Here is a 25,821-nt window from a genome sequence, read left to right as displayed (position 1 = left end):
TTTATGCAAGGAATATTTTAATCTTTTCTTTCATTGTAACCATATTCTACTTTCTGCTACAACATGGCTGTAATTCTCATAAGGTTTGGAAACCAGCTGCTCCGAGTGGCTGACCACACAGGCCAGCTTCAGGATCCCAATGACTTCAGAGTACGCTGTGAGAATTCCTTAAATCTCAGGCAACTAAATACTTACAGAAAATCCCTAATATAAAAATGCAGGCAAACTAAAATTCTAGCACAAAAGCAAGATAGCGACCATAAAAATCATTTCACAATCCCACACAAGTATTTCCGTACAGCTAAGTTTTTGCAAAGTCCACAGTGTTCATCACAAAGAGCAAACATAGACGCACACTTGCAGAATGGATAACTGGGTCCTGGGAGGGAGCAATTACAGAAGCACGTTGGCATTGTGCTAACTGATTGAAAACAAGGTTCCACTATCATCATGGTGGCTACAGAGCCACAGTTTTTTGATGTGGAACAGTTATACATAATATTATATTACTGACTCTTCATGTCTAGGAAGCTACAAAATGATTACTGAAAAACTGTATTTAGTCAGAGTCTATACTTAAAAAAGCATGTTGACCAAAGTATTCATCAAGTCTGGAAAACTAGCCCTAAACTAGAGAAATTAATTTACTTTGTTATTGCAGAAAAATTTAAGTAACCTCATCATGGTATGAAAGTTTCCACATGGAGAAGAAGATATCTAATAACAAATAGGTCTTAAAACTCAAAGCAAAATGAAAAAAGTGTCATGATAGCTAGGAACTGAAACTATAAGAAGTCAAACCAGCAATAGTATCCATATTTTTGAGAGAAACAATCTTTGGTACAACCTATCAGGAATGTAGCAGAACTTATACTAGTTGAATTTTTATAATCTAGATCACGCAATGACATAAGAAATATGCTATTAATTAAAGAGAAGTTATGAAGTTGATACCAGCATTATTTGGTGAGACTTTTCTGTTACATACGAAATCAAATCAGATGATCATACTATACCTTAACTATTAATTACTTTTTGAATGGTCATAAATGGAAAAAAGATGAAACAAGCAGAAAGTCACACTGATATGATTACAAAACCAATCCAAATGGACATCTGCAAAGCTCTAAAGCCAATCTAACGTAAAACCAAATGTGATTCTGTTATCAAAAGATTTTACTTAGTTGCCTCTAGTTTTCCTTTAAATATGAACTATTCGGATAACATTAACGCATTATTCCTCAGATTTTAAATATCAAGCTGTGTTAAAATAACTGTTCAAAACTTATATCAAGTTAACAGACTGCAGCCAAAACTACATAAATTAAATCTACCAGCTTTAATTCAGTATTTTTTAATCAAGGAGCATATTTACCTGAACACGTTACTGCTGCAATTGCATTTTTTTTAAACAGATTGTGGAATAGTATACTACTACTCTTCCTATCTGTCTTTGTATTTAATACCTAAAGTAGCTTTAAGTTATTGTTACTCATTGAAGAGTTACATGAAGTAATATGTGCTGAAATAAGTAACTGTATGCATTAAATAAAAAAAGACTAAGTGAAATCACAAACTAGTCTATTTGAAAATGGGTCCAGAATAAAAACCCTACATTAAAATATCAGTCAGTTTTCCATTCTTTTTTTGTCACTCTCAGTACCAAAAATGTGCCTTATTTCTTATTACTTTAAAAAATTAAAATCAGGTCATTTTCTTCATAGCATTTGCTTCTATGTTATGAATGGTATTTTATTGTAATTCATCTTCTACACCAGGCAATATTTCTTAGTATTCTCTAAAGAAAGACCCACAATTAGCTTTGTTTATTGGCATGAAGGGAAAGAGAAACTATGCCTTTAATTGTGGTACATTCAAGCCTTCTCTACTGAGAACTCATTTATGTTCTAACACGTCTTCATGTTTTTCTGATACACTCAAGCAGTTTGAGAGATGTTCAGCCGACTCTTCTGAAATTCCTTAACTTTCTAATCTCAGTACATGCAACAACAGTAAGATGACAAAAACAAAAGAAATATATATTGAAGACTGAAATAACATTTCTTCTCAAGTCTAAAAAAAATGGGAATGTAGAAAAAATGTAGAAATATTTGATGATAAGAAGCAGAAACAAATTTGATCATCTAACATCACCTGAAATTACTTTCTAGAAATGAAACACACCATTTATCAGGTCATCTATCAATTATGAAGACATAAATCCTTAAGCAGAATCAGTTAATTTCTTACGGTTTCATCTGGGTTTTTTCTTTTTTTTTTTCTTTCTTTTTTTTTTTTTTAAACCAGGAACTGACAATCTAGCTGTGACATCAGATATGTGCACTGAAGCAAGGCTGCTTTGTTAACACAGTTTCAACAACTAATTTCCAAAAAAAATTTGGTAGGATACTCATATTTTGCCTAAGCCAAAAAAACATATTCCTTAACTTTTTTCCCCTCTTCTTAAATACTCACTTGCATTCCCAGATATAGAATCTGATATCTTTAAGAAATTCAGGTAAGCAGCAGCAGATTAAAAAAAGGCAAACATTACCTACCTGGCTTTTGTTTTTTCTCACAAAACAAGTCACTTAAAAAAAAATTATTTGCATTGTTCAAGTACAGCAAATACAGAGGTAGCAAAACAACAAATGACAAAACATTTACTCAAAAACTGAAGAAATGTATATAGTCTGTAAAATAGAGCTGTTAACAAGAAAACATGGTTGCCAAAGGTGCATTTCAATGTACTGGCATGATTTATGAATGAAAGTGGGGTTTACTGGACAGTGCTCAACCTATGCACTTGATGACAAGGCAACAGGCTACTACAAGGCAAAACATTTTGAACACAAGTGAAGAAAATCGAACTGGAAAGATTATGCAAGACTTCCTTATGTGAAAGTAGCTCAGGAAAATACTAAGCCTGCCTTCACTCCCCCCCCCCCCTTTTTTTTTTTTTTATTAGCAGAACTGATAAATGTGCTAACTACCAAGGTTCCTAACCTTGCATGTAAGATGAGGTAGGAAACAATATGTAAGTAACAAGTAATAATTTTCCATTTAGTCTCCCTTAAGCTACTTTCCTGCAGTCTTGACAAAAACATAAAACAAATCCACACAGAGAAGATATAAACATTGTGCAAATTTCTCTCACTCAATCCATTGAGACAGCTAACCCCATTAAAATCTAGTATCCAAATACACACTAGGTAGTGAAGAGCTTCTCCTAACTACTAAGTGTGACCAGTATATTTTCTTATGGCTTGACATCAATCCCTTTTTAAACAAAGCTGACTTCTGTTCTATTGAGCTAAGATAGAATAGATGGGCTAAGACAGAATAGATGCCCCATTTTGTAAATAAATGCACAAAACTTCTTACTCATGGCCACATACTACGTTGCTAAATATCGCACATACGCAGAAAGGTGCTCTGTGCAAACACTGTGATTTTCTTTTAAGAACAATGGAATTTTGCTTAGTCTTTTTCAAAGTTCTGCGAGCTTCTTGCATTTGCAGTACTTTCAAGTTGAACAAAAGTAAAGCTGGGTATGCGGAAATTCTTTAGGGAAAACAGAGGTTAAAACAGATACATCACTTTGCATTCTCCTATAGGTTTTGCTTACTAAAGGTTAAAGAATCTACAGTCTCTATTCCCTACAGAAATAAAAGGACAAATCAATCTTGAATATAAAATGCATAAATACTTTTTACTAAAATGACCTCTCCAAAACAAAACAAATTAAAAAAACAAAACCAATAATAAAATTCATACTCTCTCCTTCCAAACCCAAGATATCTGAAGGTCGCATTACTCTCAGTTCTACTACTGATAATTTTCTAGATTGAAAAAATTCAACAGTTACCATTAAAAATTGTTTTTCTATAAGATAAAAATATATTCTTATCTATATGAGAGGTTACTATAACTAACTCCTTCAACAGAACCTTTTTTTCTTTGGAAGTCTGCTTATAAATGCTTTAATGTTATACTCAGAGAAAGAACAAAAAATGCATTTCAGTTTAGTTAACACTAGGGGGGTGGGGAGGATGTTTTTAAACATCCAGCTTTTTTTTGATACACTTTTCTCTATGCTAGAATAATGCCATGGAATAAGTCATTTAAAACCGTTTTTTTTTTCTCCAAGTGTTGTAAATACTTTACCAGACAAGTAGAACATTCAGATCATCAATCAAAAAGTGCAAAAAGGATATGCTCATCTTTTCAACAAACTTATCATGTGCGTCTTTTGTTTTAGGGAAATGCTCAATGTCATTTTCGAGGCGCTGGATCTGATGGCCCATTGAATCAAGGTTGCTCTTGAGATTCTGGGCTGAAACTAAGAAAAAAAGGACAATAAATAAAAATCTTACAGACTCTGGTTAAAAAGAAAGGGTAGCAGAAGGGGAGAAAACAATGTCAGTATAAATAGTCTTAAGGAGAATGATTCCATTAAGCAGACTCACATTTTTCTGAATTACTGCTCATAAAAATTCTAGTCTTCATAAAAATAAGTGAAAATATCTAATGTAATATACCAAATCATCATATTTAATGTGGGAATGTCACCACTTTATTCAACCATTAGTTCAAATGACTCAATTTCCATTTAAATTTATTGATAAAAATTCTAATATTTCATTCTTTTAAGTCTAATTTGAAGATTAAGAAGTAGCCAAGGTTCAAAGAGATTTTACCTTATTAATGCATGTACTTGGTTAAATGAATGATCTTATTAATGCATGTACTTGGTTATATAAATGATTTAAGGAATAGCCATGGAAAAAAAAGATCAAATATTTTTCTTCTATTGAAATTAAACTGATTTCTCTAAACCAACATCTGTGAAGTCCTCTGTTAATATCAAAGGCAGGTTTGAATAATAAAAGCTGCTGATAATTACAAAAAAAGAACTTATAGAATAGCAGCAAAAAAACCTAGAGGCTAGTCTAAAGACAAACTGCTTACTCTGACAAACATTATTCTACTGTAAACCACTCTTTCTTTAATCTGTATTAGAATAACCACTGTTACATCATTACACAACAGAAATCTCCATTAAAAGTCATGACATCATAATTTTCAAGGTACACTACAATACCACAGAGAAGAAATGAAAACATTACAGAACTAGATGAAAAATGAGAGTCCTTGCAGAGAAAGTTCCTGGTCACCATAACATTAAAAACAAACTGAAAAACCTTCCAAAGGCATAGATGAAAATCATGACATAAGAGGTTATCCATAAAGCTTGCCTTCGATTCTCAGTTTAATCATACAGAACAGCCTGCTTGACAAGCACGCACTCTCTCACTTTCTCCATTTTAGAGCCCTACTCTATTTCATGCTGTTCATCTCCTCTTGCATAGTTTACAAATACGGGCTTTCAATAAGATGAAGGCAATCTCGGTATCACCTCTCCCTTAAGACCACTGCAAGGTCTGCACAGTTTCATGTCCTTCCTCTAAACTCAGCATAGAATGTTTCAAATTTTAAGCTCTGCTTTAGAGGTGATTCATGCTCTACAAACCACTTCATCTTTAGTGAAAGTGCATATTTCCTGGTCAGTTTTTAAGAGGACAGCGCCGCATATGTGATATTGATTATATTTTCAACTGTATCCATTCTGGATACTTAATGGGTAAGTACCACTAATTAAGTAATTTTAAAATTATTTTGAAGCAGCTTCTTAGACTTAAGTAAACTGGAGGGGAGGGGGGAAGGGAACTACACTGACCACAGCACGCTTTTAGCTATTAAGTCACTTTTTGAGTAACCATGAAATCATCCGCTAAAGCAGTCTGAATAATAAACAGTACCAATGCTTTTAGATTATGGCTCCATTAGTTTAATCATTTCATGTTATTAAGTCTGAAAAGGAACACTGATATTTTTGCTTGAACTGAAGAACTTGTTTGAATTACTATAATGGAAGTTTTATCGGCAGTTATGTATTTGGATAGGGAAACAAACAGCCCTGAAGTAAAATGCTAGAACCAAAAAATAAATCAGAAGGGATGAAAACGGTAATTTTGTTGGTAAAAAGAATAGCAGCTGGTAAGCAAACAGGCAACATTATAGATAATAAAATTTAACTGTTTTCAGTGATTTGAAAATATTTAAATGCATGACTGCATAGCAACGGTAGTTGTTTATTTTTGTCTGAAATGTAGAAGTGCAAAGGAGTTCAGCAAGCAATGACAAATAAGTATTCTTGGCCTCTGTGATTAAAATAGAAGGAACGCATTTTCAGTAATTCAGTTTTATATAACTGAATTCAGAAAACAGTTCAGATTAAATGCATACTGACTTTGAAAGTATGAAAGAACTCTATCTAAGCAAGACATCCGCACTCAAAAGCTGTACTTCCTATACTTAACTTTCATAGGCATACTGGATACCAAAAATCTTTAAGGAATACTCATTTTCATCCACCTCAGTATTTTTTCCCTAGCCCAGGCAAATGTACAAATTTACATTCAATTCAAACACTTTCTTGAACAAGCCTTTGTTCTGCAAGAAAGGCTTAAGATGACTTTTTAACAGGAAACTTGCACATACAATCTGTAACAAAATATGTGCTTTTCCCTCCATAAAATGTTTTAGAGATTTGCTACTACAGTAATGTGAAAAAGAAGATGACACTAATACTTTTTACTCTTTTGGGGAAAATCATACAAGTCTGTTAGATATCTTGCAAGGTTTTGATTTAGAAAAGGCCAAGGCACAAATGCTATCTGTAGCAAAATGCCATTTCTTGGAGCCCACTTTCTATTTAAAGCACAGAGCAGTAAGACTGTACTACTGCTCTATCACTACTCTTCTCAAAGCTGGTGATCGCAAGACAAAGATTTGTTCATCCTTCAATTTGCGCATCATTCCATGTGTAAATTAGGTTTCCTAGAAAAAATAGTCTAAAAAAATCTACGTAAACGTAGGACTTGGTCTTCACTGGTACACAAGTATTGTTCAAGAAGCATTAGTGGGAAAGCCTCTATGCAGCAGTAAGTACTATTAGATGTACTGTTGTAGCCAGAGAGAGTAACCAACTAAATCAGTACACAGATACTGAACTTCAAGATAGGACATAATGAGGCAAATAGTAAAAATAAATAAATAAAACTCTAGAAGGTGCAATTCCAAACTAGGAAGAGGCCTACAAGCAGCCTGGACACTGTCCTGTATTAGCAGCCTGGATAAAGTACCGTATTTCAAAAGCAAAACAAAGCAACAGCAAAATACCATCCACCCCCATCACCCAAAAAACTTTATAGAAGAAGTAAGAAAACCATCCACAGGAAGAAAAGGTCAGCATTTAAGAAATGGAAGTTTACTCAAAGAGAACAACTCAAAATAGGCAAGTTAAACATAAAAAGAAATTAACAATGCAAAAAAAAAAAAAAAGCAGCATTTGAAGAGCAAAGCATGTTCAAGTTCACAATACAGAGTTCTTCAAATACATCAAAAGCTGGAAGGCAGCTGTGGAAATCATTAGGACAGCTTGATGATGATCTAAAAGACACACTCAGGAATGAGAAGGTCAAAGCAGAAAAGCTCAATTAATTCTTTGTGTTGATCTTCATTCCTGAAGATGCTGGGGGAGAGTCCAACACCTCAGGCAGTCTTCTGACAGTCAGACCAGAGAAGGTACATCAATTTGAAGTTAATGTTCCATAAGTATTAAATAAAATAGGTAAGTTACATGTTCATAAGTCACCATGCATGCACCAGATGTTAATAATGTCACTAACAGCATTCATCAGAGAGTCCTGAAAGAACTCAAATGTAAAATCGTAGAACTGCTGACTGGCATGCGTTTCTCACTGCTACAAAAAGCTACTCTGCCAGAAGACTAGTAGCTAGCAATGCAATTCTCTTGTACAAAAATGGTTTTAGAGGGGATCATGGGAACTATAAGCTGGTGAGGCTGATTTTTACCCCTGGTAAGATGACAGATTATATAATAATTGTAAAAAGGTAAGACCACATGGATAAACAGTCTGTAGGAAACTGTCCACATGGCTTCTGTAAAGTGAACTGTCTCATTAACTGCTGAAGTTCTCGTGGATATCAAATATGGGAATCTAGTGGACACAATACATTCAACATTTTAAGAGCCTTTGACAAAGTTCCACATCAGAGGCTATTTAAAATAAAAAAAAAGTCACAGGACGGGAGGAAAGGCTCTTTTGCAGACTGAAAGTTGGTTAAAGAACAGGGAGCAAAGAGTAAGGTTTAATGATCACTTTTCAGGTTGGAGACAAATCATGAATGGGGGTCCCAAGGGTTGCTGGGACCAGTTTTATTCCACAGTTTCATCAGTGCTCTAAAGAAGGAAGTGAAGAGTGAAATCTCAAGTATGCAGAGGACAAGTTTTTTCAGGCTGTCTAATGCCATGCTGAAGATAAGGAACCCCAGATCCATCTCACAAAACAGAATAAGTGGGCAAAAGGTGTCAGATAAGTTTCAGCATAGATGGACGTAAGACAATAAATCTAAAGGAAAATAATCCAAAACCCTGTCTACACAGCATCGTTTATGATTGCTGGTTTCACCTCAAGAAAGAGGTCATGTTAGCACTGATAGCTCTCAAATCCTCAGGTCCATGCGCAGGGGCAGCCCAAGAAGCCAGCAAAACGTTGCATATCATACAGAAGTGTTCTGAGAAGACAACACCATTTTGCTGCTATATAAAACCTCAGGAAGTCACACTGAGTACTGTGTACTCAGTCTGGTTTCTGCATCTCAAGAGGTGTATAGTACTATTAGAACAGGTCTCAGAAAGAGCAACTAAAATGAACAAAGAAAGGCAGCAGCTGCTTTATAAACAGAGACTATGATGCTTTATAAGGAGAGGCTAAAAAAGTCATGGGAATTGACCTTCACCAGATCTTGCAACACAAGAACTAGGATACACTTAGTGGAACTACTAGGAGATTTGTTTAAAAGACATAAAAAGTAGCACTTTATGTAACAAACTTCCAGAAGTTTGCTGACAGAGGAGGTTTTGAAGGCAGATGGCATCAGCAAATTTAGAAAAGAACTATACAAATTCATATATAATTAGTCCATAAACAGGTACCAAAGGAAATAGGCAGGTACATATGCTTCAATGTCTTGCAGACAACAAGTCCACACTTGCTGCAGGGGGACGGACTGCAGGAACTAGAAAGTCTTACATGTTCTGCCTAAACGGTCTTATCTTGCTGCCAGGGTTGGACAGAATATCAGGTTACATGTTATCACTGGCCTGTCCCAAAGGGGCACTTCTTACATTCTTGTTCCCCAAGTCAGAAAACACATTGAAAAACATACCAAAGAGGCAGCAAGATTTCTCACCCTGTTCTGAACTGCTAAAACACACTGGCCCGTTATTTAGCAATAAGAAAAAGATGGCTGATTGAGAGCCGTTGCAGCTCTAAAACTGAAAGAAATACAGCATCTTTAACAAATACGTGTATACCACAACCCACTATACTAGAAAGTATTTACGAGACAGAGGGAAAAATCAGTATCAAAAACTAAACATATATACTTCCACAAACTAAAGCACTGTCACACAGAATTACTATTAACATAAGATTTATATTATTAAGAGAACATGAAGTTCTGGGGATTCATATATTGGCAGAGTTTTTCATGTCAGTGCAGGGCTATTATAATCACCTAGATTGATCAGTATTCCCTTTGCAAAAATACTGGGTGAAGCTCTCTTCATCATACATAATTTCTAACTGATTTTGTTTATTATTATTTACGAAAAATAGAGAGCCACAGTCGTTTAAAATAAGGTGCAGTGCCATTTTAATAAGGTGACTTTTTTTTCTTCATTTTACTATTTTCCCTATATTAATTCCTCCTGCGTAAACAAAATCCCATTCACCTATTTCAGAGAAAGCAGTTGCACAGACTGTGCTCTAAGGAAGGTTCAGTGAATGCTTAGTAGACCACTTGAGTCACAGCAAATACTAAAAGCTGTTAATCTCATGTTAATGTCAAATACCATTGCAAATGCCATTGTCAAATGCTAGCCACCATACAGCAAAGCTAAGCATTTCATATCCACAGCAATACAGTAATAGCACCAAAGGACAAATTAACCCTTAACTCTGTCCAAAATAAGGTTGGGTCAGACTAAGAGTTTTCTTCTACAAAAAGAAGTGAAATTATACATTCTGATTAGGTGCAGCATCTCTCACATCAAAAATTCAAAGTGTCTGAATGCAGCCTTCTGATCACAATGCAAAACACGGATGGTCATGTCCAAGCATCAGGTTCTGATGCAAAGTAAAAACTCTAAAGAAACAGACAATTATACTATTTAAGTGACTTAAGAAAGCAAAGGCAAGTCTATATGCAGCAAGTAGATGAGCGTATTTGTAAGTCTAGATAGTATGAGGATCATAATTCTGCATTCTGAGCTTATTAATGATGATTTATTTCTTATGCCTGAAGACAGATGGAAATAGTCTTTCACAAGAGCCTGAAAAATACTTTGAGGACGAACAAGTGAGCAAGTACATAGACTACAGGAATTATAATCATTGAGTACCTAACCCACACTGCTGTATATTGAAATATTGTATATTAAAAATAATAAGGATTTTTTTTCATTAAGAATGTATTTCCATTTCATGTCTGGTAACTATTCCTTTATAAACTAATTCCACAATGGAAGAAAATGCACATGTACTTGGGGGGCGGGGGGAACTCCATCTCACCCTCCCTTCCTCTCTTCCCTCAAGAAAGATGCCTTCTTCAACCATAAGAAAGTTTTGCATATATCCATTCACCCTTTGAAAGCACAAGAATTGGATAAGATTAGAACCAACATCCATAATGCAAAGACAATTGATCCACAGGCAGCATCCAGATTCAAGTCTAATCTTCATCTTAGCCTTAACTGGTTGATCAGACAAATATTGGTTTTATGGAAACACAAAGGTTATGTGTTTCTAAAAAAGAAAGGGCTGAAATTTAAGACAGGACATGAGCGTTTAGACTTGAGATGAAATTCTTTGGACTTCAGCTGTTGCTACAGAACAGTTTGTAGCTCTTCATGTCATGTAAAACCCTCTTACAGAAACTAACAATAAACCACATGCTTAGAAATGCAAATTGTCAGAAACCAAAATTAAGAAAATAAGAGGCTAATAAACGACTTCTCTTGAAGCTAGGTGTACACCGCTGCTGCAATTTGCTTGAGTGTTCCGAGTTTATCACAGCATGCCTGTACCACCCAACCCCCCCCAAACTTGAAGCTTCATGACTGAAAAGCTTTCAGACCTTGAAGCAGTACAGGGCCCTTAATATGTTGTTTCTCAAGTAATTAACTACTCCTAATAGAAATGTTTCCTAACGCAGCTATACTGTTTCTAGGACACAAGATCATTCATGTTGCTGCACTTCGCTGTAGATAAACCATTATGCTAAAAACTAACTCAAACATTAGATCAATCATTCTTTGGTCGTAATTCCTCCCGAATGCTAGGAAAAAAAAAGTATTGTAGATACCATGTAAGTTGTGGTCGCACATATGTCCAGAACCAGAGTTTCTCTACATGCTGGTGTGATAGATTATTGTGTGACAGATCTGGAACAAACTTCAGCAGTAAAAATAACTATATATTGAAATACCTTGCCAAGGCAGGATGTTGAACTTCAGCATTATAAGTTTTGAAGAGGCTAGATGAACAGTCAAGACAGGATGGATAGGACAAACCCTTAAGAAGGCTTCCAAGCCTACTATTTATAATGGAAAAACACCCCCCTCTGTTTAGATTAACATCATGTTTATTTTTAAAATATACTTGGGTAAAAATAAAGAACAAGTATTGAGAAGTACATTCTTAGATCAACAGTCGAAGAACATCATAGTAGAACCTCGAATATGGCAAAAGAAGTTATTATTAGTTCATAAGCTCAAAAGAAATTACATTGTTTTTGATAGTATTAGGGTCACAAATGGATAAAAAAAAAAAGGACTCAGAAATGCTATAAATACATACAAGTAGAGATTTAACCATCTTACAATGGGGCGGGGGGGCAGAAAGTATCCTAACTAGATCACTATCACTTCTAAAAACATAAGCATTCTGATACACACTAACTACGCTTAACAAGCAGTGTGTCATGAATTATATACTTCTTTTTCCCCTGTAGTCTTTCACTTTTTTTCTTCTCCTCCTCTGCATCCTTTGAAAGTTTAGGCAAAACACTAAGTCCATCCAAAAGGTAATGGGTTATTTAGATATTATGACAATATATTGTAAATGAAAGTGTATTGTTAGAAAGAACTTTAAAAAAGCAAACATTTTAAGCACAGATGTGCATTTGTACTTCTAATTTTCACACCAGATTTCATTCACCAGAAGGGTTCCTGCATTGCTGTCTCATCACAACATGAATATCGAGTGCTAAACCAAGCTAGCAGTACCATTATGCTTCACCATTTCAGAATTTTAGACCTTTTCTCCCCTACAAACAATCTCCCTTCAGCAAATGTGAGGCAATTATTTCATCACATTTATTAAAGCTCATCATTCTAAACACTGACCTCTCAAGCTATAATATCCATTTTACCTACATCAAGCAGTATCTAAACAAAAACAAAACAAAACCTTAAAAGAAATTCCTGGTTATACTCTTTTTAAGGTTTTTAAGGCTTTCAGAATCTACATCTTCCATGAAATACACCTTCACAAAAAGTAGAACTAAAATATGCAACAATCCATTACTCTTAACACTAGCTCTTTCTCACTGTCTAATTCTTTCTAAAGCCTTAAGACCAACACACAAAATAGGACAGGTTTTTACTGTGATTCATCTACCTTTGCAACTAGGAAGAAAAAAGCCATTTAAAATTTTGGTCAAAAAATATTGTTCAGAATAACACTCAGTTAAGCAGGCAAGGTTGCCTTCTTCCCACCAAAACTATGAAATAACTATGAAAGAATGGAGAGGGATAAAAACATTGGTAAGCATAAAAACTTGTTTAGGCTGATCCAGTTTACATGAGAGTTAGAACTTTCTATCCATAGGACTTTTACACTAAATCCATATTTTAGTTTACCAAAGACAAAGCAATCGTGTATTAATTCTATTGTCCTGTCCATTTGCCAGTAGAGATGGAACACAATTTTAAGGTAAGAACACCTTTTAACAAGTCCAGCCCTAAGTAGCTCCTGGCATCATCCAAGTTTAATGAGATATTCAATCTAAGATAAATTATCTGACAGTCTGAGATTATGTTTAATGAGGTGTGTATGTGCAGAAGCTCTGGACTGCAACAGTATTCTCAATCTATAGAGAGAAGGGAAGGAGAATTATCAGTCCTCTGGGATAGAAAAAACACACTCTACCAAACCAAAATGGGTGAACCTTAGAGGCTCACAATCTCAGCTGTGATCAAGACTTAACAGCATCACAGAAAAGAAATGTTTACAAATGCTTATGACATTTTCACATGTCACTGCCTTATCACTGAAAGAAAACATACATCTGATACAATTAAAGAGATAACATATAGATTTTAACACGTATCTGGAAAAAAAAAAAACTATACCACAAAAGTTAAGCTTACAAAGAACAAATACTGGGTACAAACTATGAACAGATTCTCAGTTTCTCAGAACAATAGCAATAACAGCCACCTGAAATGATGAAATTAAATTTAAATGTAACATGCCCTGAAATGCAAATGCCATTAACAAGCTTGCCTTGAAAAGTAAGATAGTAAAAAACAAAACAAAAAACTGCCCGTTAGGTCTAAAATCAGGAACATTATAAGCAGTGTGTCTTCTTTTCTCCTCTGAAGTTGATGAAATTACAATGCCCATGATCCTGAAACAGAGAAGTTTGTGCAGGTAGCTTTTTTGTTTAATATCACAATGTATATACAGAGTTTTACCCTGGTTTCAGAAATGAATGCCCTTGTCCCTGTCACAGGCTGGAAATGCTCCAACACTTATGTACCTACATACATGTTCAAAGAGTACAACAACTCCATTTAGATAACTGGGTATAAAGACAACTAGCTTCTAAAGCATAAATTATATAACATGATTATCATAACATAACTTACTGAGCTCTTAAAATTCAGTCATCAATAGCACCACTAGAAGCCAAAAATGTTTTACCGCTAATGCTATGACATGAGACAGCTATCAAACTCCTTTCCAAAGCACAGTACAATGCCATTTCTCTTATAAACTAGCTGACCAGAAAAATCCCCTGCTTGTTTTGGACTGGTCCAATTGTCCAACTCAGTACTGACTCAAAATTCTTTACATCTTAAGGTCAAATTAATTGGCAATAAAAGACCAATTTCCTGAAAAAGAAAACAAAAGCCTCAGCCCTTAAGATTCCTTCTGTTTGAATTTTGACCGTTATTTTTATTTTTGTGACCTAGCAGCCTTTACAACACATAACCTTTTAATTACACTTCGCTAGCAGTAAGCTGTAAACAATCATATGCTGGAGAATACAAATCTTTCAGTTGAACACGAATTGACTCTAATATTACAGATGAAATCCCTTTAGAGAACAGACATCTTAATTTCAGAAACTTTAGCCAGGAGAATTAGAGGTTATTACTGAGAATAGCATCACCTCCAGCAGCATTCTTCTGGCAATAAGGATAGTTTCTCTAGGGCACTCCACAAATTCACTCTACTTTGAAAGCAATTATGTGCATCATTCAAGATCTCAAAGGCTGAATTAATTTTGAAAGCAAAGCTTATCTTTATAAATTGAGTACCCAATACAGGAGCACACTAAAGCCAAAGCTTCCTGACAAAGGTGTAAAGTGAAGTTAAATTTTACATGAGGCAAAGGCCTGAAATGATTCGACTTTTATGTTCTATTCATTTCATTCATTTTTAAAAATGTTGAACATGCTAGTTCTGCTATGTTCATTTCAAAAGCCCGTATTTTCTACTGTCACTATTTCTCCACTATCAAACTTTGCTTGGTCTGTATAATTTCAAATTGACGTGCACATACTGTAATTCATTGGGAAGCAGCTAAGATGCACTACATTCAATGGTGAAAGGGTGTGGAAATCCCACAGAGTAAGGAAGACAAAGAGCAAACTTTTTTAACACAGCCTCTCTGGGAAACCTGGTTTATCTCCATCATTGGAGATATTTAAAAATTGACTGAACAAGGCCTTGAGCAACCTGAGCTAATCTAATGGGACCTCCGTTGGGCAAGGGCTTGGGCTAGAGGGCCTCCAGAGATCCCTTCTAACCTGTATTCCTCTGTGATTCAATGAAAAGAAAATTTACACATATACTTCACTTCAATAGCTTCCTACAAACTATTTCCCATTTTGAAAACTAGTTGTTCTCCTTATCCTCCTTCCCTCAAAAATGAATTTAAGCTTATATTAAATAGCATTTTAAAAAAATACTGAATAGCTAGATGGCTAGCAGTATCTTTAACAAAAGCATGTAATACAGAATATGCTTTCTAGGAGCTAAAGACACTTATACAAGAACACACTTGATACACACATATGGAGAAGAAAAAAAAAAGCATAAAAAAACATACAACAGCTTCAGATCCCACTTAAATGCCAGCTTTCTTTACTTCCATTCCCTCTCCAGTGTTTGTGCACTTATAACCTTTCCCTAAGGAACAATTACGTATGTATCACTGTCTGTGGCAACAAGAATTCCATGAGATAGATGCATTTCAGTGTAGTAGTGTTTCTATGTATTTATAACAGCTACACAAGCTACCTATGTGTGCAGGCTATCTAGGTATCACTTCCATTGCTTTGGAATATCTGTATGTTCAATTCTTGACAGGGGCTTGGTCTTTCCAATTTGCCACCAGAGGTTTACCAACCTTTCCAAATCAGGAAGGGTACATATTCAAGAGCAGATGAGGAGAAGAAAAAGGAGTAGGTGCTGTTTTGCAACTTTCACAGTGCAACTTACTTCTAAAGGCTGGTATTACAGGAATTCTGGAGGGATTAAATAATTTGAAAAGTGGTTTAAAGTAGTCTTCAGAACTTAATTGGTTCAGCTGCAGTCAGAAATTTCTTTAATGTATAACAGCCTATGAGAGTCATCTGGACTATTCTTTTTTTGCCCTAGATAATCACACTTCGGGGAGAGAACTGGACCCTCAAAATCCATGCCATGTAAAGCAACTTTCTAATGTAGAAAAACGCTCTCAGATTTGTCTCATAAATATGATGCTCTTGCAGCTGCAAAATACTGTAACACTCTGATGCTAACATAATTAGCTTGCTTCAAAAATCTGAACAATCATTATTTTACTTAATAATTAATGCAGATTAGAAGACAGCAATTAAATAAGGTCTCAAAACCCTCACAGATCATAACAGCAAAGCCCAGGAAAAATTAGTAAACCATTTTGCAGAGCACAATCCAACCCAGAATGCTACCAAGTCTCCAACAGGAGCTCTTTCAGAAATTCCACCTTGGAACTACGACACAAAGCCTGTCTGTGAAGTTTTGCTTCTCTGTCCTCTTCACTGCCATCTTGTCAATGAGGGAGAAAATTTTTGCTGAAACACTGTTAATGAGATAATGCATAAGCTACTGTCAACATAGTTATGATATATGCAGATAAAGCAGCGTTACTAGAGGAAAAAATCCCTATGATGTTTGATGTACCTAAAGTTTGCGCATTTACTGCACTCAGAAAGATACATTAGGAGAGCTTCTGACATTTCGATACCATAGTTTATGTGAATGAAAAGAATGATGGAAGTCACTATACAGTATGAGGCCGACTTTTGAATATGATGCAGAGTGCCAGTTTTCAGATTCTGTTATGGAGGGAACAGTCACAGGTGGAGGCATTAAGTTTAACATGCCAGAAGGCATTGTCTATTTCATAGCCACTAATGTGCCAGATTGGGCAAAATCTGTTTCAGCAATTTAAACTGCACAAGGTGGAAAACACTGCAGACTTTCTTTGTAAAAACACAGCTTCTCCTGCTGCAAAGAACTAGAACATTTTCATGTAACCAAAAACTGATTGCTACTTTTAAATATGTTTTAAATTGCCATAAATTTCCAGGGAAGAATGAAACAGAGTGTTCTAAGATACTTTTCCTGCTCTAAAATTATGGCGTTAAGTCACAGTGCAGAATTTGAAAAATATTTTGTTATAATAATAATAGTACATGATGTCAAATATATACATCCTTGTATTCCACAGTACTTCTGATTACTAATGTCCTGTCTAGAAAGATGCCTCAGCTGTCAGAAACATGTTTTTGCAGATTAAAGAAATAAATTTTGTATTTCTCACATGAGTGAGAAATCTGTGGTGCTGTTATTAGCACTTTCTAGTCTACTAAACAGACATAATTTACCTCCCCCAAGGCATCTTTCACTTCTATGCACATCTTCAAATGCTCGTTTAAAAAAAAAAAAAAAAAAAAAAAAAAAAAAAAGTAGTAGTGGTACCTTTATATCTGGCACAGAATATGTTATATTCTGAAGAAAACATTCTCATGCCTTCTGAATGTCTTTATTAATTCTATTCCTCCCTTTGGAGTTCAGCTATTCTCAGGAGTCCTGCATGACTAGTCAGCTAAGCCCAAAACCCCAAGCCCCAGGCTCCCCCTGCAAGTATCAGGGAGCATGTTACCTTGTCTAAAAATCAAGACACCTTGCACAGTGTCAAATGGCCAGTTACAGACAGTAGCATTCTAGATCCAGCTCTCTGAAGTAGAAAGGGAATGAAAAAATACAAGCTCAGGAATATTTCATATGACTTTACTCAGTATAGTAACTCCCACTCTTGGCAGACAAGTTAAGACTGTTCCAGCTATACAAAAGCCCTATAAAATTTAGCATGCACCATAACATAAGTATGTCAAGAATTAATAAACTTAGGAGGAACCGGACACTGAGAAGTGAGAGAGAATAAAAAAGAACTCCTGTCGTATTATTCTGTCTTGTTTAGATTCCCTTGACTCTAGTTACATTATCTAGGTATCGACATCAGACATGATGAATTAATAACACTGGCCTGATTTTTGAGAAATTGATTTTGTACACTTATATTTGCACACAATAAGAAAAGCAAATAATCAGATTTTACAACTAATATAGACAGAGTTCTTTTTAAGGAAAATCCCTCAAATTTATCCAGTATCTGAATGTTTAGAAAATACAAGCACTTGCATTTACCATTAAATGTGCAGTCACTCCAGATGCTCTAGATCTGTTTAAGTCATAGATAAAGTGTTATATTGTTTGCTGCACACATCCTTTTTTTAAACATGGTTCCTACTTCCTGTGCATGATTCAGGCAAGGTATCTATGTACGTCTTATGAACATAGGCTGGCTTTTTATAAAACTGTTCAACTGCTGGATCCTGTGGAATCCAATTCTACTTTGTTAGTTATGTGCAATGTAGAGAAATTAAAGTCGATGAATTCCCATTTAAATAGGAACACTTCTGTACATTGTGATCATACCATCTTAATTCTTTTTTTCCTGAATTTCTCGATGTCACATGTTCCTGAAGCCATGAACAGTCTACCAAGCCACAGCACATGCTACACCCATTAGCAAAATTTCTAAGAATGGGTGCCTTAATACGCTGGGCAAAATACTGCTTTTAGTAGCAATAGTAAAAATGCTACATGATCCTATATCTCTTTTAGTAGTCAGGAAAGAGTGAAAGTTCAGACCACGAAAAGATTAAAAACAAAAACAAAAAAACAACAAAAAAAGCACAACAAGATAAGTCTTGCTAGCAATTAACAAATGCACCTGTGAGTCTGCCTAGTATAGAAGGCCAATCCACACTCACTTTATGGTATCTACTTTTTAATCTGCTGCTGTCAGTAGACGGCAAGCACTTACTCTATCAAATATTCTTCCACTATGCTGTGCAAGCACAAAGAAATCTCTCTGGAGTCTGGTGCAACTGAAAGCTATTTGGCTTTTTTTGTTTTCTTTTTTCCTCCAGAATTCCTTGCATTTTCAAAAAAGTCTACCAGCTAAGATGATGATGAATCCTTTTGCACTATGGCAGTCAATCCTGAGTAAAAATCAGTTTTCAACATAAAACTTTTCTTCAGGGCTACCAAATCTATATATACTTCACTGAAATATCTTCACTGGGATACTTGAGCCTTCACTGCCAAGATCTGATTAGGATTTATTTTAACTATAAGCCCTGTGTTTAAGTCATCAGCTGTGATTTATAGATGCTCTTATTTTAAAATTTGAAATCAAATTAGTATTATAAAATAGATTATTAACTTCCCTCCTCCTCTTTTAACTTCTTTCGTGTCACATTTCTTTTCTCTGATTTCTAGGTAGCTTGATGATCAAGGGAGTTTCAAGTTAGAAGAAAATATCTGTTCTGAGAATTTCAGAAATATACTTTTTTACAACATGACTTTACCTAGAAATTCCAAACTCATTAGCTGACTTTAGTAAGGTACCTTTTTGTTTGTTTTGTTTTGAAGTTTGTTTGACTGCATCTGCAGAAAAGGATGTGAAAATATAAAGCTTTTTAAAAAAATCAGAATTTACAACATGGTAAGTAGCAGATACTATGAAGAGAAGAAGAGGTGAAGTGAACAAGGTTAAAAAGTAAAGGCTTTGCACAGTTTCAACCACAAGAGGAGCATGAGGTAAGCACTTGAGTTTGGGAACAGGTGAGTGAATACACCTTGCATCAAAGTTTGTCACAATCACACGATTTTTATTGGTTTTCTTCTCATACTGTCTGCTTCTTTGAGTAGGAAAGAATGCTTTTCCAATAATCTCTTCGTAGTTAATCAGTTTGACCTTTGCTTACACTTTCCAGAATAAAACTGTTTCCCAATTTATTTTTACTTTTCATAAACCTTTAGGTTGATGTTCCATCCTTAAAAAGATCAAATGATTTTATTATACCTAATATCAGATTATTGAAGATTTTAGTACATGCATGGGCAGTTCACCTAATCCCATTGACCTTTTCATATTAAAATCCAGTTTTATGTTTTATCTATTCGTTAAAAAAAAATTCTCATACATCCTTTGTTCAGATCCTTGTTCTTTATTCTTACATGAAAATTGAAGCAAAACAAGACTTTTTATTTACACAGGACTGAGAAGTAGATACCAAGGATTTAGGAAAAAAGTCAAATGTGATAAATTTTGTATTCCTAATTTTATGTATAGCTCAAACTACATGGCTGCCTTCTGCCTAAACAGTAAGGAGTATACAACTCAGGTAGTCAGTGTTGAGTGTTTTGCTCATATTTTCTTATTTACAATTCACACGGAGATAATATTGGCCAATAGATTTCCTTTCCAAACATATCTAAGTGAAGTGAATGCCCTTATGTCTGCAGCCATATTGTTCCAAGAAAAGCAGCCTGCTACAGGAAAAAATAAACGTAAGCATCCATTCCCTGAAAACAAGGGTTTTTTAAAATACCAAACAGTAAATAGAAAGCAAAAATATTCCACACACAGCACATTAACTTCCTACACCAAAAAATGATCACACATGACAGAGTAAATGAACAACTACCAAAAAATACCACGGGGAACAGTTATAGCAAGTTGCAAAAGGAGGTTTATTCTGCCAAACTGCTTTGTCACAGAAAGCACAGAAGGGCTCGAAGGAAAGTTTTGGTCAATAACAATAAACAATAATTCATGCCTCTCATAAGAAAGATATTAGTGCTGTTTAAAGAAAACTTAACCAGCTTTTATGTTGTAGAATGAAACAAATTTAACCACAGTGAAACCTGTTTCATATTTATGCTAAATCTTGGGATTAGTAGAGACTTTGCTGTCATTAATATGCTTTCTCTCTATTGGATGCAATAGTTTTAATTAAAACTTTACTGACCCTTTTAGGTTTAATCCCTCAAGTCAACCTATAAAACACCAGAGGTTTTCAATCAACCTATAAAAACCCTCAAAGCTGCAAAGTGAAGCGTTAGCCACACAAGAAAACTAATAAAAGATTATCAAACATCCCTAGTAAACCATAAGGCTTTGTAAAGATTTTTAATGAGAGAAGCAGAGGAGGAAGAAGATTAAATTAAAAATTAATCTCCAGAAAAAAAAGACCAAGTGGTAGCAAAACATTTTCAATATTTAACTACGACAATAAACTGCTACTGCATAAATAAAATTAATCATTCTGTTATACTTTATCACAGTTCCTAGTGAACATACTTCCCAGGTCAATAACACTTATTAGGTAAATTGATAAAAATGAATAAAACTTGGGATTAGCAGCTCAAGTTTATGATCAGTTTGAGAAAGTTATTTGATTCTGTATCAGAGACCAGGAACAAACACCACTGACACTTTTACAAAAGGAATCAATGACAGCAAACAGCAAAATTAACAGTAACTGTACAAACTGTGTGTGTAGTATCCATACTAGTGTTCAGATTTAAGTGTTCAATGGTACATTTTTAAGCATGCACCTTTATATATATAGTACATTCAAGACAGAAACGCAGAAGACACTTTATCAGTCTCTATGCTGACTGCAACTGTGGTACCATCCTCCACCCTCTATAAGCAGATCTCTTCCATTTCATCAATAGCATTCACATCTGTACGCAATCTATCAGCAAAGAGGTGACTGAAGCATGAGGACACGCATGAAAACGCAGAAGGGGGGTGAGATGGGAAACCTATACGTTTGCCATAGCCAGGTGGTACTTTCATTAAGTGCAATGAAGCAAAAGGAAAACCCTGGACTCTGAAATAACTTTATCTGTCTTGGAAATAGTAATTTTAAGCATTAACTTTAAGAAGATAGATCCATCATCTTAATTACGAAGAAACAATTCTAGATATTGATGCAGGAGAGAAAAATTAGTGCAATCTATTATAAACTGTTAAATCACAATAATTTATCTTAATTTTCAAAAGTTTCTTTTGATTTATACTGTGATTTACCCCATTAACATTTAAAATCATTTTGGCACCATTTTGAATTCTGATACTTCATATAGTATCCAAAAGTATGCCCTTCTCCTTACTACTGAAACAGGCTTCATTAACCTGCAAGTAAAATGTCCCTTCACATAATTCGGTAACTTCAGCTTTTTTAATATAACGCCATTTAAGACAAGAGTAATACCTACATATAAAATATCCTATTCGGCACTTCCTAAAACACCACACCTTTTCCATAAAGCAGTCAGTATCATCTTGCCCAAAGTTGCAACTCGCTTACTGTTGACATGGAATTGAATGACAACGCAACACTTTGGGGTTTGTGTTTTGGGGGGCAGTTCTCTATATTTCTTTAAAACAGGCAGGATTTTTTCCAATGTTAAGCAATACAAATAAATTTTCATGCATATGCAGAAAAAAAGCATGGAAAGCTCCTTGCGAAGTTTAAAAAACAGCAAAAAATTTATACATAATGACAGACAGTTAATCATATAAATCTGCACTTCAAATAAGTTAGAGATGAAACAACAGCAAAATCTGGGAGTAGTTCACGAATCAACCCAAGTCCTTGAGGAAATGAGAGTTTCACTCTCACTGGACCTGACTTTAGGATAGACGAGGACACGCTGACAGAGAAAACAATGGCCTAACTCAAAAGAGAATGTTATCCAAGAGCTAGCCTCTGCACTAAAGAGAGAAATAGACTGCTGATAACACAAGGGGGGGAGGAGGAAGGAAATGAGGACATGAGGGAGAAAGCGAGAAAAAAACATTTTTTAAAAGAAGATCTGGACAAAGTTACACATATCCACCTTCTTTAATCTTCCCCTTCTCTTCACCTTCATGTTCTTCTACTCTTGAATAAATAATGCCCACTTAAAACAAAAATTCTGTTCGATTCACCTTTATCAACTGCTATCACATAGTCTTGGCAGAGTGGGAAAGATGCAAAATACCAGTCTTGCAAAATCTGACAGGTCAGTTGTAAAAGGAGGTTGTAACCCAGAAATTAAGTTAAAGGACAAGTGCAACCAGTTGCTTCCTCACAGAAGAGTGAATTTAAACAACTCTCTCCCCCCGCACAGCACATGCTTTTTAAAGCCTGAACAGGAAAATCTCTCTAGCAAGGCAAACTTTTATTCATTCTGACTTTAATATTAGAAAAGCTGATCATTTCCCATACTTGGGAGGCAGGAACACTTTATATACTGAAGAGCCCTACCACAGTGCTGTCTCACTGCTTTGCAGAGGGTAGACCTAGGTTCTTTCTTAGGTGACTAACAAACTTAAGTATTACAGACTTAAGCTGATTTTCACGAAAACTTCAAATGCTGTCTTTTTACAAAAGATTAAAAAGGCCAAAAGCTTATGCTCCATTTTTATGAACAGGTAAATTACATAAATAATATAAATATTTTCAAGGTTAGGCTGCTATTTTTGTTTTTCTTTCAGTGGCAGCTTAATTGCAGCTCGTATTTAAAATTGGATTTTGACATAATATTTTTTGGAGGAGAACCTCTCCAAGATATTCTTGAAGAAACAAAATAAAATTTCCTGTCTTCTGATAACAGTGAATGTAGAAGTAGAGTAAGACAGATGGTGTTCCAGCCCAAAGCTCCTCCCTCAATTTCTATTTGGGCAAATATGATCTGGAAAAGTTCTGCTAGGATAAACTTTTTTTTTTTTACAATTTAGACTACATATTAACCTTTTACAGCTTATAACAGACATCATTTCTAAGTTAAATCACTTTAATCTTATTGTATCTAGGAATCAAGTGGGCAAAGAAGCACAGTAAGTTTTACTTTAAAAGCTCTCCAACAACAGTTAAGTTTTCCATCACATTTACTGAGCAATATGGCTGACTGACTAAGAACAAAATTAGTATTGTGGTAAATGCACAGTAATCAATCTGTATCTTTGATATCTTTGATTACCAGGATCTTTAAACAGTGCATTTGTTACTCTTCATTGAGGTAAAATTCAAGTGTTAAAAAGAGAAACACGCTGTGTGGGTAAGACACATGTGTTTACTTGCAAGAAACAACACAAAACCTTTCAGGGATAATGAGAAACTAAACATCGCCATTACACTGCTAATCCTGCATCTGAAGTTATAAGCACTTCACTGATATGTTCTGCATTATGTCCATAGTCCACTGCAAATGAAAAGCAAGTACTTTATTGACCTGAGAATATGTGAAGGGAAAAAACAGTAATAAATACCAAAAAAGGAAGAATCCACACAGATTATTAATGCTTGCAGGTTACAAAATCCGACAATTTAAAATGAAATGTTGGAAGTGTTTCATGTCAAAGCAAACAGATATTACCTTTAGGTGTCTTATCTATTTGCTTACCTTTGCTTGCACTTTCAACATGCTCCAATTCATCTGGGAATTTTAAAATATCCTGATAATTCTCCTCACAGATCTCTACCAGAAAATGCAATAGGGTTGTTTTCTGATCCGATGATTTAGTATCTCTAATCTAGAAAAGTGAACAGAGGGGAAAACAAAGAAAAATCATTTCTTTTAATGAAGCCTTTTTTACATCTGCCAAACCCATTTTGATTAAACTCATTAGCAAAAAAATTACCTACAATGGTTGACTGCAAATGAAGCAAATTAGTTCAAAATTCCAATTTCTACAATTCTTTATAATTTTCAAGACTACAAAGGGAATCTATTCCTATACCGTATTTTTCATAATAAATTATTCGGGGAACACAGAGATAAAAACATAGCTGTGAGTAAACAGAATAAAAAGAGCAAACTCCTCCTACGCCACCACTGTCAAGTTTGTGAAGAAACCCCTCTGAACTGTCACATAGCTGGACAGAGTGCTAAATACAGAATTTGTTATCAAGTTAATGAAGCTTCTCATCATAAATCTGCAATTTTTATTGAAGGAAAAGCTGAAGAATAACGCTGGATCTTAAACTGTAATTTCCAGCTAGTTCAGGCTTTCTAAAAAATTCTGTCCAAACACATAAAATAAATGCACCTTAATATTTCTGCGATATGAAACAATAGAAAAGCAAATCTAATCCTAACTGCCAGTAAATGAAATTAAGTCCAGTTTTACTTAGGAAAAACTGCACGAGAATTATGCACAGTGTGAAGAAATAGGCAATTACTTATTTTCACCATCCTCTCAACCCTACAGGCAATTTCTACAATAAACTAGTGATCTTGCAGGTGACATGACCCTCTGTTCTGCATTAAAGGTGTGGGCCACTAGAATCAGTTTACTGTTTTAAAAATCATTCTGAAATCATGAGACATAGGGCTAGCAAAAAATTCCACAGTAAGTGTATATATGTGTGGTTAAATCCCACACTGCAGTGTGCTGGGGTATATGGAAAGGAACATCATGAACAATCATGAAAATGACAAAACAGGTTCAAATCCAAACTCGTTTTCTCCATTTTCATGGACATATAAAGAGTGAATGCATGAGTTAATTGAAGATTTAGAAGAAGTAGAGATTACCCTTTATTTTCAAAGGCCACAGAGGCAGGTAGGTGTATGCAAGAGTTTAAGAGATGAATATACTTCATTTTTATAGATGCGAATTAGTATTGCAAATATAGCTGCAAAGATTTTTAACCAAATTTTACTAACTCTTCACCTAGTACAGTCCTTACACAAAAGTAAGCTACAAGATACACTACAAATGAAATGAAGGATTTATTTAAGAAGAATACATAAATATGTGTACAAAATCTCCTATTTGTTTTCTCATTCTGTAAATCACTGAAAGTTCTAATTCTATAATCCTCATGACAGGCTTGCATTGATGTTCAATTTAATACAGGCCTTTCGGCTTTAAGGATTACCCTGTTAAGAATAAATGAGTACAGTCCAAAACCAGGCTTTTAAAAATATAAGA

At 34.9% G+C, this 25,821-nt stretch overlaps 1 protein-coding gene across 4 annotated transcripts in view; it reads right to left on the bottom strand.

Moving 5' to 3' along the window:
• DIAPH2 (diaphanous related formin 2) overlaps window positions 1-25,821 on the bottom strand; it is a 291,784-nt gene that overhangs the window by 139,726 nt on the left and 126,237 nt on the right. For 3 of the 4 annotated variants that reach the window (XM_064518290.1, XM_064518291.1, XM_064518292.1), the window contains 2 exons: window positions 24,288-24,417; window positions 4,219-4,342 (listed from right to left, as the gene is read on the bottom strand). In XM_064518290.1, coding sequence (XP_064374360.1) covers window positions 4,219-4,342; window positions 24,288-24,417 — 254 coding nt within the window. Of the gene's footprint in view, window positions 1-4,218; window positions 4,343-23,993; window positions 24,087-24,287; window positions 24,418-25,821 lie in introns of those variants that run through there. The other variant, XM_064518293.1, reaches the window with a different exon arrangement.

This window comes from Dromaius novaehollandiae, chromosome 11 (assembly GCF_036370855.1).
Source record: "Dromaius novaehollandiae isolate bDroNov1 chromosome 11, bDroNov1.hap1, whole genome shotgun sequence".
Classification (NCBI taxonomy): Eukaryota; Metazoa; Chordata; class Aves; order Casuariiformes; family Dromaiidae; genus Dromaius; species Dromaius novaehollandiae.
The sequence above is the reverse complement of the archived record's forward strand: the minus strand, read 5'-3'. Positions and strand labels throughout refer to the sequence as shown.